Below are 15,106 nucleotides of genomic sequence, written 5' to 3'. Positions count from 1 at the left end.
TGCAACACTGGGACTGTGCTGACTATGACCTGTAAGTGATCTGTGCACTGGCCCTGACTCTACTCCTTCCTTGGATCACTTGAGACACAATTTATAAGCTTAATATTTGGGTTTCAATCCTTTGTCTTTCTTTTTTTTTCCTTGAAATTCCCCTTATTTTATGAATCTTGATAGCTACTTGGAGACTGTATTTATTTGCCATATCAGTTGGAAGCTTTTCCTTTTGACATGGATTGATTTGTTTGGCACAAGTTCCTTTGCAGAATGGAACCAACAGTACTCATTTTATTACCGATAATTATTAGCATTTTTTATGTTAATAGATCTTCATTCCTGCAAGGGCAACATCCCTGACTGTGTGGAAAGAGAGAGGAAAGCTCTGGAGTGTATCAAAACAGGGAGATTTAGGGGCAGGAAGGATTTTATTCCCTGTTGGTAAAAGGTTTTGGTAGGGCAGTGCTGGTGTTGGGGGCAGAAAATAACTAAATAACAAACAAATAATTAAACAACATAATAAATACTGAAATAACAATGGTAATTATGAACCTGTAGTATATTTGCATGATCTATTCAGAGTGATGTGATATGATTCCCCCAAAATCCAGGTAAAAGTGGTTGCAAGTTTGTGCTCCCAGAGGCAGTTCCAGCAGGAGGAAAACCTTCTCTGCTTTCCCCTGGACAGAGCTCTGGCTGTTGTGCATGTACAGACTGTGTGTTTGAAGGAGATGTTTTGACCTTTCTCATCTCTGACTGGTGTTGCAAAGATGGAGTGATGTAGAACAGAGATTTTGTGACAGAGTAATAATAAGAAAGAATCTGACTGCCAGTTGCTCATTACTGGATCTCTTTTAAATGCCAGAACCTTCTATGTTTGCCTTCAAACAACACTGAGCACCTAAATCACCATAGTAAACAGATATAGAAAGAGACAGAAAGGTTAAAAGTGTACTCATAATCTCTTGCTTTTCCTCCTAAACATGTTTGATAGCAATATTGTTTCTTAAAAACAATATGACCTCATTTGTAAAGCAATATTCATGCTAAACTAGTCAGCTGTTAAATATACCCAGAGCTCTGCATTATGATGAAGCTAACCCAGAATTTCAATTATTTTCTGGACACATTTAAAATTATAATACTTTACTGGGTTAGTGTTATAGTTCATCCAAATTACTCACAAAGTATCATATCAATCTCTTGCAACTGCTTATTGCTTGCAGAGCTGAGAAGTTGGTCCAAGTAAGATGCTGTCTGGGGTAATGACCTTCATGCTGGCTTAGTGCTCTGATGGTTATGTGGCTATAAGTGCAGGGAAGTCTAATGGTCAAAAGTCAATGTTTGTTGGCCATAAAATTTGTCACAAAAGAAACAGACTATTCATTTGGACCAACATTTGCAACAGGACGTTCCTGAAAGGAAAATAAAGAGGGAAATAAACCACTTGATGAGCTGTGTAGTCCTCATGAGTGTTCCCTCAGCTCTGCCATCTCCCAGCCAGTGAAAATCCACACTTGGAAATTATTTGCAGCTTTTTATGGTCTGGAATGCAAGATCAAAACAAAGCGAGAAGATGAGGAAGATATATTTCATTACACTCCCACTCTCTACTTATGTACCTTAGCTAAAGTGATGCTGAGAGAGAAATGATGCTGTAGCCTTTAACCAGCTCTGAGTAACCAGCACAGATTTATGGATATTACTGGCAAATATGGCTTAGAACAGACCTCACTGGAGCTGCAGTGTGGCTGTGCATCCAAAGGGAAAATCCAAAGGCCCATTGCTCTTCAGACAAATGTTGTACGAGTGCACTCTTAGAGCTATATTCCTATTTTTTAAGAAGAGGTTCCAACACAAGGTCCTGGGCATGTTATTGCAAGGAACTTGCATTTAATGCAGCATGTGCATGAATCCAGCACTCTGATAGGAGCACTGAGAGGTGCTGCTGGTTCTTCTCTAGCATCACTGGATCATCAAGTCAAGTCCTCAAGTAGCTCTGGCTTTGCTGTTCACCACACAGGCCCAAAGCACTTCCCAGTGTTGGTTCAGTGCAGCAGGCAGAGGTTGGAGTTTGGAGGGAAGTCAAACACAGGCCCAAAGCACTTCCCAGTGTTTGTTCAGTGCAGCAGGCAGAGGTTGGAGGATGGAGGGAAATCATCTGTTCCTGGAGGTTATCCATGAAAACATGTGAGCTTTGAAGTGACCTGTGTGACTTGCAAGAGGTCAGCTCAGCAATCAGTGGTCATTGTGGTAGTGAAGCACCATCATGCACAGCTTCTCTTTGTGGCTTACTCTGCTCTTAGCCCAAACAGGACAAATGTTCCTGAGCTTTCTTGAGTTGGGGCTTAACTTCTGCATGAGGGTGGGTGCTCTGTTGTGTTCAGCCAAGCTGCTCTGTTTTGAGCTGGAGAGGCCTTTTAAAAACAGTTATCAAATAATTTCTCTCTCCCATGGTGCTGTTCAATGCGCTGAGCAAGCAGCAGCTGTTAAGAGAAACAGCAATTTCCCACAGTAGCAGATTCAAAGATTCATGGATTGTTAAAGGGTTGGGATGGAGTTTAAAGATCATCTAGTCCCAACCCTGGGCAGGGACATCTCCCACCAGAGCAGGTTGCTCATGGATTTAACCAACTTGGCTGTGAACACTGCCAGGGTTGGGGCAGCCACAGCCTCCCTGGGCAACCTGTTTCACCCTCACAGGGGAAACTTCTGCTAACATCTAACCTAAATTTCCCTCTTTCAATTTCTCCCCATTACTCCTTGTCCTGTCCCTGCAGCTCCTAACACAGATCCCTCTGCAGCTTCCCTGGAGCTCCTGGAAGGTGCTCTGAGGTCTCCACACAACCTTCTCTTCTCCAGGCTGAACAGCTCCAAACCCAACTGTGTGAAGGGCTAGTTCTGCACATCTTTACACTCTCTGAACATAGGAATGAAAAGGAATAAGCTTTTATGGATCTATTTTTAGACTAACCATTGTGCTTTCACTTGCAGAATTCTTTGCTCTGACCAAGAGCCTCTCAGGGCAAAGTGTTGATGGCTGATCTCTCACTGGGTTCTCACTGTCCTGTGTCCCCTCCACGTGCACCTCACGTCATTCCCAGCCAGGGCTCAGCTCTTTCCTGGGAGATTGTGTTCTGGAGCACTGCTGCCCATCAGCTAAGCTATGCATTCCATAGAAATGAGTCCAGGATTTATTATTTTTTCCAGGATAACAAGCAAGTGTCCATAAACATAATCCTCATCTCCTTTCTCTTTCTAATTGTAGCTAATATAGATGTAGTTCATTACTGGAGAGGAGCCTTCACGGCCATACAATAGCAAACAAATTCTTCAGAAGCATCTTTAATTATTCATTTGGCTGTACTATATTTTATGCTTCTTTTCATAAATGTTAATCTTTATTATTGCCCTACCAGGAAAAAAAAAAAAGCAAGGAGGAAAGAAATACCTGTTATTAAATGACCTATCAGGCTGACACGGATAAATGTTGGGAGCTATTTAATTGTTTCCCATCTGCAGTTTTATACAGTTTCTATCAAACTGAAGGGTAATTTTTTTAGTAGCTGCTTATTTTAAATGTACAAAACCCTTGTGTGTAATTCCATTAGCTGCCCTACAGCATTGCAATCTACAGTTTCCCTGAGGCTGTTGTGAAATATTGATGAAATCCTTGCTTTTGTGGCTTCCTCTGATACACTAAACATTTGTCTGATGTTAGTTGAACTTGAATGGATCTGTTCAGAGTTATATCAGTAGTGACTTCAAAGGCTGTAAGGCTGTTACAGTTTTTTTTTACAAACTGAAGTTTCAAAGCCTTACCATGTGGTACTTTAAAAAAACAAAGTTCATATCAAATGAACCAAAGTGCTAGCAATACACTGGTAAGGCTCATTACAATTTCAATTCCTATAGATATATGTTTTGGTGTGACTCTGACTGGTGGCTCATGCCATTTGCAGAGATTTGGGTTGGGACTTAGGGTAACGAGAGAGGGAAAACAGCAGTTGAAAGTTGGATTTTAAATGAGGTTATCTATACATTTGCAAAGCCACTTTGCTGCTTTCCACAGCAGTAAACAGGACAAGAGAAACAGGGAGAGGACAAGAGCAAAGAGAAGAAAGGCAAACAGACAAAAGTTTCAGACATTGTTTTCAGCAGTCAAGTGATTTACATGGTGCAATTAAGATCACTAATGAGGAAAACATATTTGCTGGCAGTGTATTCCTTTAGTTTTGCTGGACAAGCTGCATATTGGGAAGATGCTGATGCCTCAACCTGAGCCAGCCATGCCAGGGCAAGGAGAGGGATGGGCAGGGGCACAGCACAGGGCTGGGAGGGTTGAGGTACCACAGAATTCTTTAGAGCATCTTTGGTGACAATACAATCTGGAGAACATCAAGTACCTTCAACTGCTTGGTGCAATGAAATTGTCAGTTCCAGGGCGTTGTAGGAAATAGCAGACAAAAATGTTTTCCACCAAAGGTTCACTTGCACTCATTGGCTCTGCCCATGGCTGAGCCCATTCCTGCAGCTCAGCCACTCACAGGATGACTGAAGTAGGTTTTTTTCCCCACTGTGCATTAACTGCCTGTGTAAACAACATCATCCTTAAGGAAAATGACTGAAGAAAAAAGTCCTGTGCCTGCTTTGGACTCTCAGCTCAGCAGCTCCCATCAGCTCACCTCTCATTTTCACTTTTCCTCGTGTTGTTTGGGGTTTTTTTTTCCTGGTCTATTATTAATTTTACTTGGAGTTTATGGGTCACTCACAAGCCAGTTCCCTGCACATATGCTTCCAGCCACTGATCATTTTCATTTGGCTCATAACTGTGCAGGATGCAATGTATGAAAGACATAATCTGTTCTCCTCTGTGCTGCTCAGGGCCCCACTGCAACTCGTGGGTATTTTGCCTTCTTAACCAGTAGGAAATTGGACATTTAATAGAAAACTTTATAATACAACTCTAATTAGACTACAACAAAATGAAAGCCCAAAATTGCTTCGTTTCAGCATGGTATATAAATAATAGTTACGGCTCGTGGAATTGCCTTTGTGTGTTAAGATTCAGTTAGTGCAGGAGTCACTTGTTTCCTGCTCCCACAGAGGCACTGAGGCTATGGCTGTTCTCCTGCAGAGGATGGTACTGGATGTTCCTTCTGCTCTGCTAGAGGCAGGAATTCATGCCCTGCTATCAGCTGCTGCAACTGCTAGAAAAACAAAGTCCTAAATAACCTAAAAAAGGCAGAAGAATATGGGGGGGAAATCCTTCAAGTTGTGTCAGGCACAAAATTGCATCACGAGGGTGATTGAAACTTCCCTCCTGAGCCACTGCAAATGTGATGGGAAGGTGATGGTGAATAGTCATAGCAACAGAAGGTGCAAGTAATTCCCCATTATCCAAAATAATTAACTGCCTCCCAGGAAAGACGGAACTGAACATATTCAGCCTTTTCTGGGGACACCTAAAAACTTCCACGTGGCTTAGAGCTGCAGCTCAGCCTGGCAGTGTTCAGCCCAGCTGACAGAGATGTCCCTTTGCCCCTGACACCTCTCACCCAGTGCCAGATGCTCTCTGCTCCCTCCGTGATGAGAGCAGGAACCTTTCCTTGTGTTCTCTTTCTATCTTGGAGAACTTACCAGGGAGTTATTTCCCTGATACAGAATTTTTCCCCATAGCCTTAAAAGCTCTGAAATGATACAATTCCCTTGTTTTACAAATGGTACAGTTCACTTGTTTTACAAATTCCATATTTTGAGAATTCTTCCCATGAAACTCCATTGCTTTTCCAGGTGTCCCATTGGTTTCAATCCTGTTAAATTCCAAAATGTCTTTGATAAGAGTTATGCAATGGAATAGGGGATTTTTCCACCCCCTCCCAGCTGCCAGTTTCTCTCTTGGGCTGATTTTCAGACTGGGCTGAGACTGTAGCTCTGAACTTGTTGGAAGAGGCAGGTTCAGGTTTGTCTTTGGGTACTTAATGCAGTTCGACATGTTTGAGAAAAAGGAACGAGAAGTGGTCATTATCCATTATCTGCCTGAGATATTTCAGAGAAAGAAACAGCTTCTGCCAAACACAAAAAGATGTTGGAGCTGAAGCCAGACAAGAGGGAAACAAGATCACCTTACAGCACTGTGAGATTGCTCTGCTAACGCTGCTGTTTCAAGTAAAACTGGAATACACATGTATATGAAGAAGTGCAGATGGTGCTTGGGTTTTCCATGGCTCAGCAGTGTTGTTCTGGACAATGATTCACTGTCCCTGCTCTTGGCAGAAACTATATTTTCCAGTCTAGGAAAGAAACATGTACATATATATATGTGTGTGTGTAGTAGGAAATGTTTCTTTACATGGAAAAAGCACAAATTTGAGTGAATTTGAGTATCCACTGGTGTAAAAGTTAACAGTCAGAGGGATTAGTTTTTAGAATAAGATATATTCCCACTCTACAATTCCAGGTCAGAAGTGATGTGCAAGTTGTGCCAGTCACAGGTTAGAGAGGGGAATGAGCCTCAAGATCCATCCTGGACTCAGTACCACTGGGAGTGAGCTCAGTGCTGTCTGCAGGGAAGGTGGATGTGGGGGAGTTGAGACCTGTCCATTCAGGGGTTTTGCAGGTGTATTAACTAGACCTGTTTTCTTTTAGTTACTCTGTGGAAAGATTCTAGAAATAGCTAAGGAAATGTTCTCTCTTGAGGAGTAAAGAATCAGCTGTTCATTGCAGCCCGTGACCTAGAGAAGGAGGTTCCTGAAGGTACCAGGAACCCAATCACAGAGGCAAATTAAAACCCCAAATAATTTGCAATTGGATTTGTGATTATTACTCATATGATGATATTATCCTTACTGATATGACATGATTGTGATTGTGACAAACTCTGTCTTGGGATCAATCAGCACTAACCCAAACATGTGCAGAATTTATGCTGCTGATTATAGACACTGCATTTTGAGCACGTGTGTGGGCAGGCTTCACACCCCCTTTGCTTAGGAAATAAATAATGCAAAGTCCACTTAAATTAATGTTATCCCTATTAACTACCTACATCACTTCATATCAAACCTCATGCCCAATGAATTCTTACTGCAAACCACTGCTGGAAGGACACTTGCATCTCTGGTACCCCAGGTTGTGTGGTAGGAGAGGTCTCCACTGTCCTTAAAATGCCCACAGCAATTTAAATCATTTACATAAACAGAAATGCTTTTACAAGTAGGAGACTGAAATGCCTTTTCAGAGCTGCCCCAAACCCCTAAACCATTAAAACAGACATGACTGATGGTTTTGTGAAATTTTGATGGTGCTTTCTGCTCAGTTCCTGGTTACTTTTACCACTCACATGAGATTGTTTCTGTGTCTTGCACAGACACCAAAGAAAAAGAGGATTTCTCAGCACAAGTTACTCTTCTGTAAAGGTTATAGTAAACATGTCAATGCCTAATTAGGCAGCAAATTTTATCTCTATTGTGGGGGTTGTGCAGCTGTCTGGTCCTTCTGCTTTTCCTAACAAATCTCTTTAGAAGGACAAAGGACACAATGAGGAACAAACCCCTGTATGTATCTCCCAAAGGGCAAACTTCCCTCCTGGTGAGAAATGGGTTAACAGTCCCCAAAGAATTGGTGCTGAAATGGAGACTCCCATTTGCAGCACCCCAAAAGCTGTGTGAATGCTCTTTGTTGTCTGTTTGGTCTGATTCCCTGGTTGGATTCCCTCCTCACTGGAGCTGTGCTGGGCACAGTGCCTGGCACTGGGATCCATCCTGGCTCAGGCCCATCACTGCTGCCCACACTGTGCCACCACCAGGTCCAGGACAGTCCTGCTCAGCAAGATCTTCAGGCCATTTGCTGTAGCCTCTCTGGTTGTGAAGGTGTGTTCCACTACCCCTGGAGTAAGCCAAGCTCAGCTCTGAGCCAGTGTGGTCTGTGCAGGTCCTGAGCCCATGGGAAGGGGTAGGAAAGATGACTGGTGTGGGTTTGTTAACCCATCCACAGAGAGAGTCATCATTTCCCTCTTCTTACGCTGCAGCTTCGTCCAGGAAACTGCTCCTCTGGTTCTGGTTCATCTCTTTGGCTTGATGGCAAACATGTGTTGGAAGGGGTGAGATCCACATGCAAATAGATTGAGGAACTGAAACACATCTCTGGAAAGGCTGTGGAAGGCTTTGTCCAGATGGGAATCAAAATGCTTCTGCCTTTCCTGCCCAGCCCTTTGCTTTGCTAGAAGGATATCGTTTGTGCAGAAGTACCAAATTCAAGGGAGCAAAAGGAGCCAAGTTCTCAAAGAGCCTCAAATGGCTTTTCTCAGAAGATGGGAAGGAATTGGATTTGAAACAAATAACACTTTTAGGCTAATTTAGAATATCCTGAGTTGGAAGGGACCCACAAGGATCATCCAAGTGCAACTCCTTGTGCTCTCTGAGCTTTTAGGGTTATTTCACTATTATAATTACTGTAACTTTATTTTATTTTTGCTTAGTTATTATTAAGGGCAACTCTGATTTGGGGGGTTAGAGATGATGTTTTTTGACTTGATATAAACAGCAAAGCATCCCCAAGGCTGCAGTGCAGGCACTGGGGTTAGCAGCTCTGTCTGCACCTGCCTGGAAGAGCTGATCGAGGTGTCTCCTGGGAAGATCTGAGCTTCAGAAATCAGCAGTTAGTTCTGAAGAATGTCTGTCACTAACAGGGAATTGTTCATTCTGCTTCGTCCTTTCTTGTGTGGGTCTGGCTGTGAACCACTGCTTTGTTGAGACACTGGGAATTTATCCACTGAGTGCAACAGAGCCAATTCACCCTTAAAATCCTCTTCACTTCCTCAGCCTGTTTTTAGCCAGGTTATCTCCTGTAACTTGGGTAAAACTCCTGCTAATATAAGGCCAGAAAAAAAAAACAAAGCAACACCTGAATTCCTTAATTAACTTTCAAATTTACAGTTCTTCCAATATCATCTCAGTAATTAAATAGTTAATTTGTCAGAGAAAATCCTTCTGGATTTGTTCTACTTTTCCAGTTTTACAATTAACTTTTGGTCTACCTCTGTCACATCCTAATACCTTCCTGTACCTTCCCAGGGTTCCTGCTCTGAAATTTATGGCTTTGTTTTTCCTGAAGCACAGTTTGCTTTTATGGCACACAGTACATTACTTTTATAAACCAAAGAGTTCCACTTATGCCTATTAATGCTTTCAGATGTTGTATTCTGGCATACAAATTATTTGTGTACGTTCTAAAGTGCATTTTGAGGTGCTCAAGTGGCACAGGGTTGCTGTACCTAGCTGGTGCTCTGAACTAGGAAGATGCTGGCACTTATTTTCCTCCTGTTCCTTGCCAGTTCCAACCTTTCTCTCACTGAGACTAAAGACAATTTCCTAGAATTGAAGCTTTTAGTACAAACTTTAAATTCTTACATATGAATTTTCCAACTGTCCCATTACAGGACAGTTAGAATTATACTCCCATGACAGGAAAATTATTGACTCGGAATCTCTGGCAGTTATAAAGAATTATGATCATCTGCCAACAAAATGCAGCAACCTTCACCAAAAGAGACATCATTGGGCTTTTTTTCACTCCCAAAACTAACAGACAACATGGTGAGGGATTAAAACAAAATCCAGTGAGGAAAGCACATAATGAAACTAGAAAGCTCTGAACTGAAGCCTTCTCCTTTACCAGGTTATTTCATGTATTGACATTACATTTCAGGTTATGTCCAAGAGGAAGATTTAAAGGAAGAAGAAGACATAAAGGAGGAGGAGGAAGATGATGACGACAACAACTCAACTGCTCAACTCCAGGGCAGCAACGACACTGGCACAGATGAGGAACACGAAGTGGGTCCTGAGCAGAAAGGGAACTTTAGTTTCCAGAATTCCCCTGTCAGTCATATATCCAACCAGGATGCAGAAAACGAATCACTCCTGAGTGATGGTAGTGACCATGTGGCAGATATCAAAAGCGTTTGCTCTAGAGAGCCCCAGGACCCAAAAGCCAGCAGCCATCCCAAAGCCCAGAGCGAAGCACATGATTGCATGGATAAAATGACAGCAGTCTATGCCAACATACTGTCAGACTCTTACTGGACAGGTTTGGGGCTGGGTTTCAAGTTGTCTAACTCCGAAAAGAGGAGTTGTGACAACAGAAACGGAGGGAACAAAGCCGATTTCGATTGGCACCAAGACGCCCTGTCCAAAAGCTTACAGCAGAATTTACCTTCCAGACCTGTGTCCAAGCCCAACCTGTTCAGCTCCGTGCAGCTCTACAGGCAGAGCAGCAAGATGTGTGGCACTGTGTTCACGGGTGCCAGCAGGTTCCGCTGCCGGCAGTGCAGCGCGGCCTACGACACGCTGGTAGAGCTCACGGTCCACATGAACGAGACAGGCCACTACCAGGATGACAACCATAAAAAGGACAAGCACAGACCAACCAGCTACTCAAAGCCCCGAAAAAGGGCTTTCCAGGACATGGACAAGGAAGATGCACAAAAAGTTCTGAAGTGTATGTTCTGTGGTGACTCTTTTGATTCCCTTCAAGACCTGAGCGTTCATATGATCAAAACAAAACATTACCAAAAAGTGCCTTTGAAGGAGCCAGTACCAACCATTGCTTCAAAAATGGTCACTCCAGCCAAGAAACGTGTGTTTGATGTGAACAGGCCTTGCTCCCCTGACTCCACAACGGGGTCCTTCTCAGATAGCTTTTCTCCTCAGAAGAGTGCCAACCTGCAGCTAACATCCAACAACCGCTACGGCTACCAGAATGGTGCCAGCTACACGTGGCAGTTCGAGGCCTGCAAATCCCAGATTTTGAAGTGCATGGAATGTGGAAGCTCCCACGACACCTTGCAGCAGCTCACGACCCACATGATGGTCACTGGCCATTTCTTGAAAGTCACAAGTTCAGCTTCGAAGAAAGGAAAGCAGCTCGTTCTGGATCCTTTAGCTGTGGAAAAAATGCAATCCCTGTCGGAAGCACCAGCCAGTGACAGCCCAGTTTCCAAATCAACCAGTAAATCATCTGCTGAATGCATAGCTCCCACCTCTGAGCTCAAAAAAGACAGTAAAAAAGATAAAGCTGATGATGCAAATAAAGATGAGAAAGCAATGAAAACTGAGGAGTACGAAGACTCTCTTCAGAAACCACTGGATCCCACCATGAAGTACCAGTACCTCCGAGAGGAGGATTTAGAAGATGGTTCAAAGGGTGGTGGGGACATTTTAAAGTCCTTGGAGAACACTGTCACAACAGCCATCAATAAAGCTCAAAATGGAGCTCCCAGCTGGAGTGCATACCCCAGCATCCACGCAGCTTACCAGCTCTCCGAGGGAGCCAAGCCATCTCTGCCTGTGGGATCCCAAGTGCTGCAAATCAGGCCAACAATGACCAATAAACTGAGGCCCATAGCTCCCAAGTGGAAGGTGATGCCTCTGGTCCCTATCTCAGCCAATGTGGCCCAGTGCACTCAAGTGAAGAAGGAGGCTGATGACAAGGAGGAGGTACAAAAGGACTATGCTAAAGAGACCATCCAAGCTGAGCAGGCCTCGCTCAGCCAGAGCGAGAGAGAACCTCTCCTCAAACCTGAAGCCTCTATGGAGCCAAAAAAGGCAGAACCATGTCCCTTGAAAGAAGAAGACAAAATTAAAGAGGACAGTGGAAAAGAAAAGCCAGTCCTCAAGGAAGCAGCAGCAGCTTCTCTTAGCAATGGTTGTGCTGCTGCCAACCATTCGTCGGAGCTGCCGTGTGTGAACCCGCTGAGCGCGCTGCAGTCCGTCCTCAACAATCACCTGGGCAAAGCCACTGAGCCCTTACAGCCTCAATCCAACTGCAGCCCCAGCTCTAGCACAATCTCTGTGTTCCACAAACCCAACCTAAATATGATGGAGAAGCCAGTTTTATCTCCTGCTCCAACCCCACCAAAGCCTGCAAGTGTATCCAGGCACTATTTGTTTGAAAGCAATGATCAGCCTATTGACCTGACCAAATCCAAAGGCAAGAAAGCTGAGTCAGCTCAAGCACAATCTTGTACTTCTCCACCCCAAAAACATGCTCTGTCTGACATCGCCGACATGGTCAAAGTTCTTCCCAAAGCTACTACACCAAAACCTGCTGCGTCTTCGCGGATCCCGTCCATGAAGTTGGAAATAGATGTCCGACGCTTCGAGGATGTCTCAACAGAAGTCTCCACTCTGCATAAAAGGAAGGGCAGACAGTCAAACTGGAACCCTCAGCATCTGCTCATTCTGCAAGCTCAGTTTGCCTCCAGCCTCTTCCAGACATCTGAAGGTAAATATTTATTATCCGATCTAGGCCCGCAGGAGCGAATGCAGATTTCCAAATTCACTGGACTGTCGATGACCACCATCAGCCACTGGTTGGCAAATGTCAAGTATCAGCTTAGGAAAACCGGAGGAACCAAGTTTTTGAAAAACATGGACAAAGGCCACCCGGTGTTTTATTGCAGCGACTGCGCGTCCCAGTTCCGAACCCCAGCTACTTACATTAGCCACTTAGAATCTCACCTAGGTTTCCAAATGAAAGACATGAACAGGCTGGCTGTGGAGCAGCAAACCAAGGTAGAGCAAGAAATCTCCAGAGTTTCAGTTCAAAGATCTCCTGAAACAATAGCTGGAGAAGAGGACACAGACTCTAAGTTCAAATGTAAGTTGTGCTGTCGGACATTTGCGAGCAAACACGCAGTAAAACTTCATCTAAGCAAAACACACAGCAAGTCACCAGAACACCATTCACAATTTGTAGCAGAAGTGGATGAAGAATAACTCTTAAGGTATGCATGCTCTATAGTCAGTTTTGGTTTCAGCATTTTAAGGAGGCTCCGTAAGACTTTGTATGTTCTTAACTGTAGGAAAACAGTATAAAATGCATAGTGTACTCCTGCTGCCTCGGCCCAACTGCATGTACATATCCATTTTATAATGTTTTCAGGAAGAGCTTGGGAAATGCATAGACACATTGCCCTGTAGAGAAAAGTTGCTGCTTACTGATATTTTCAGGATAGCTGTTTTCCCAGTCCTCACTCTTCTGTTTCCAGGAATAAATCATTTCCCACCCAATGCACTTCCCTGTGGAATGCAAGAACTAAGTGCTGCTCTTTGCAATGGGAGTGGCAAAAAGCAGATAGAGAGCACTGGAACCCAAAAGATTATTCCCCCTCTCAGTGCTGACACAGCAGGAAATCTGCTTTTGTGGGGGAAAAGAAGACAATTCAAAAACCAAATTAGCAAAATCTCAATCATTCCAAGTTTCTCATAATCTCAAACAGCCTGAGAATCTACAAGTAACTCTGAGAAGTTTCTGTCTAGAGGTTCAGTTATTCTTCTGTTGATATTTGGATGTTGTTTTGTAAAATATTCTACTATTTTACACTTACTTAACCACTTATTACTGTGAGTGACCTTTTTGTCACAGCATTTTAACCTCTCCATCATTCCTTTCTTGAGCTCCAAGATGTTTGGTTCTGTTTTGTTTCCTGTTGGTGGGACTCAATCCATAAACATCCCTGACTTCAGTGCAAGTTTTCCTATTACCTGGGGGAGGGTGTTAATGCTTAATTGAGAAAGCAGCAAGATTTTTAACAAGCTTAATCTTTCAAAGACCTGTTAGTAGGATCCTTTTACATTAGTGTTGCTATTTTTAATTTTTTTTTTTGCTGAAAGCTACACCAGTTGCCACAACCAATGTTTATACCCTGTAATGTACTTTGCAGCTGCCACACCAGTTTGGCATTTTGAATTTTCCTTGATTCACAAACTTGAATATTCTTGATTGAAATAAATATGCAGAACATCAACTCAAAGTCCAAACAGTTTTTTGTTCTAACAAGTTGGTTTTATTTCCAGGAAGACTCTCTTAGAAATTCCTCCAGCAGGCTCAGGCTCTGCTTCTGCTCACAGAATAATCATGTGCACACTCAGGTTTTCAGTACTTGAATAATGTTCAGCAAATGAATTTGTCAGCCAGGCCAAATTCCAGATGTGCTGTGAGTTGTCACCGGTGCCACCTGCTATTGTGGCTGTTCTGGGGCTAATTGAGGGGGCAGGGGCTGAATCCTCATTTGTGTGGAGATTTCCCATTTGTTTGCTGCAAATATTCATGAAGCTTTGAGCAACACTTTGTGTGGACGGAGCCAGCGAGGACTCAGCCTCACTTAAGCTCCATTAAAAAGGCTACTTTTGAATAATTTAAACCCCTAATCAAAGGGTTACTTCGGGGTGGGTAACTGAAGCTCTTACTGTGGAGGAGAACTTCAGTGCTTTACATACATCTCCTCTATGCTGGCTGCACTGGGCTGGGGTTATGCTTTCTGCATATTTTAACCTGCAAAATTCCTCCTGATTCCAAAGGAGTTTATTTTCCAAATAGGGATAATACCCTGAAGTTTCTATTTTGGCATTTTAACCCAAGAGTAGAAAGAAATAAGTGTTGCTGGTTTCCTTCTCCAGTCAGAATCCTGACAGCACACGAGAGGGAGGGACAAATTGGGCAAATTATTCTTGGGGAGGAACAGCCCAGACTTTGTTTCCTTCCCCACCTCTTAAGGCTTAGGAAGACTCTGACACTGGTAGTTTTCACACAGCAGGTATCAGAGCAAAGCAATAATTTGGCCACTTGCAAACAAAAGCTCTGCCAGACAGATCATACAACAGAGATTTTGGCACATTCATGGCTTAATCCACTACAAACGTTGCAGGTTTGGTCTTTAAAGCAATGTGTTATTACCTAGAGGCAAAGCAAACACCCACCTTTCCAAACATTTCAGGAACAAATACAAAGGGTGGGCAAAAAAAATCTCCAAAGGAAAAAAAAAACCAAACAACAAACCCAGTGGTTTCTGCATTGTAATAACCTGCACAGAGACATATTATTCAGGTGATCTGTAACTACATAAATAAGGCTCTGTCCTTCCTGCCTGTGCATCCCGAGGAATTGCTGCCCCCTTAATCCTCCTCCCTTTCTAATTTATATCAAGATGCAGGTTGTATCTTACCTTTGGACAAAAAGAGATTGAAATTGCAGTGCTGGAGTGATAGCACTGTTATCCGGAGCTGTAATTTGGGTTGGTATGCATGATGGCACAAATTGTGGGAAATGA

At 43.3% G+C, this 15,106-nt stretch overlaps 1 protein-coding gene across 1 annotated transcript; it reads left to right on the top strand.

The window, feature by feature from the left end:
- Positions 1–9,702: 9,702 nt before the first annotated feature.
- On the top strand, positions 9,703–12,773 carry TSHZ2 (teashirt zinc finger homeobox 2; the record flags this gene model as incomplete). The annotated part of the gene is made up of 1 exon (XM_009083843.1): positions 9,703–12,773. A coding segment is annotated over one exon (3,071 nt), but the record flags the coding sequence as incomplete, so codon positions are not given.
- Positions 12,774–15,106: the final 2,333 nt, after the last annotated feature.

This window comes from Acanthisitta chloris, unplaced genomic scaffold, assembly GCF_000695815.1.
Source record: "Acanthisitta chloris isolate BGI_N310 unplaced genomic scaffold, ASM69581v1 scaffold2241, whole genome shotgun sequence".
In the NCBI taxonomy this organism is placed as follows: domain Eukaryota; kingdom Metazoa; phylum Chordata; class Aves; order Passeriformes; family Acanthisittidae; genus Acanthisitta; species Acanthisitta chloris.
The sequence above is the reverse complement of the archived record's forward strand: the minus strand, read 5'-3'. Positions and strand labels throughout refer to the sequence as shown.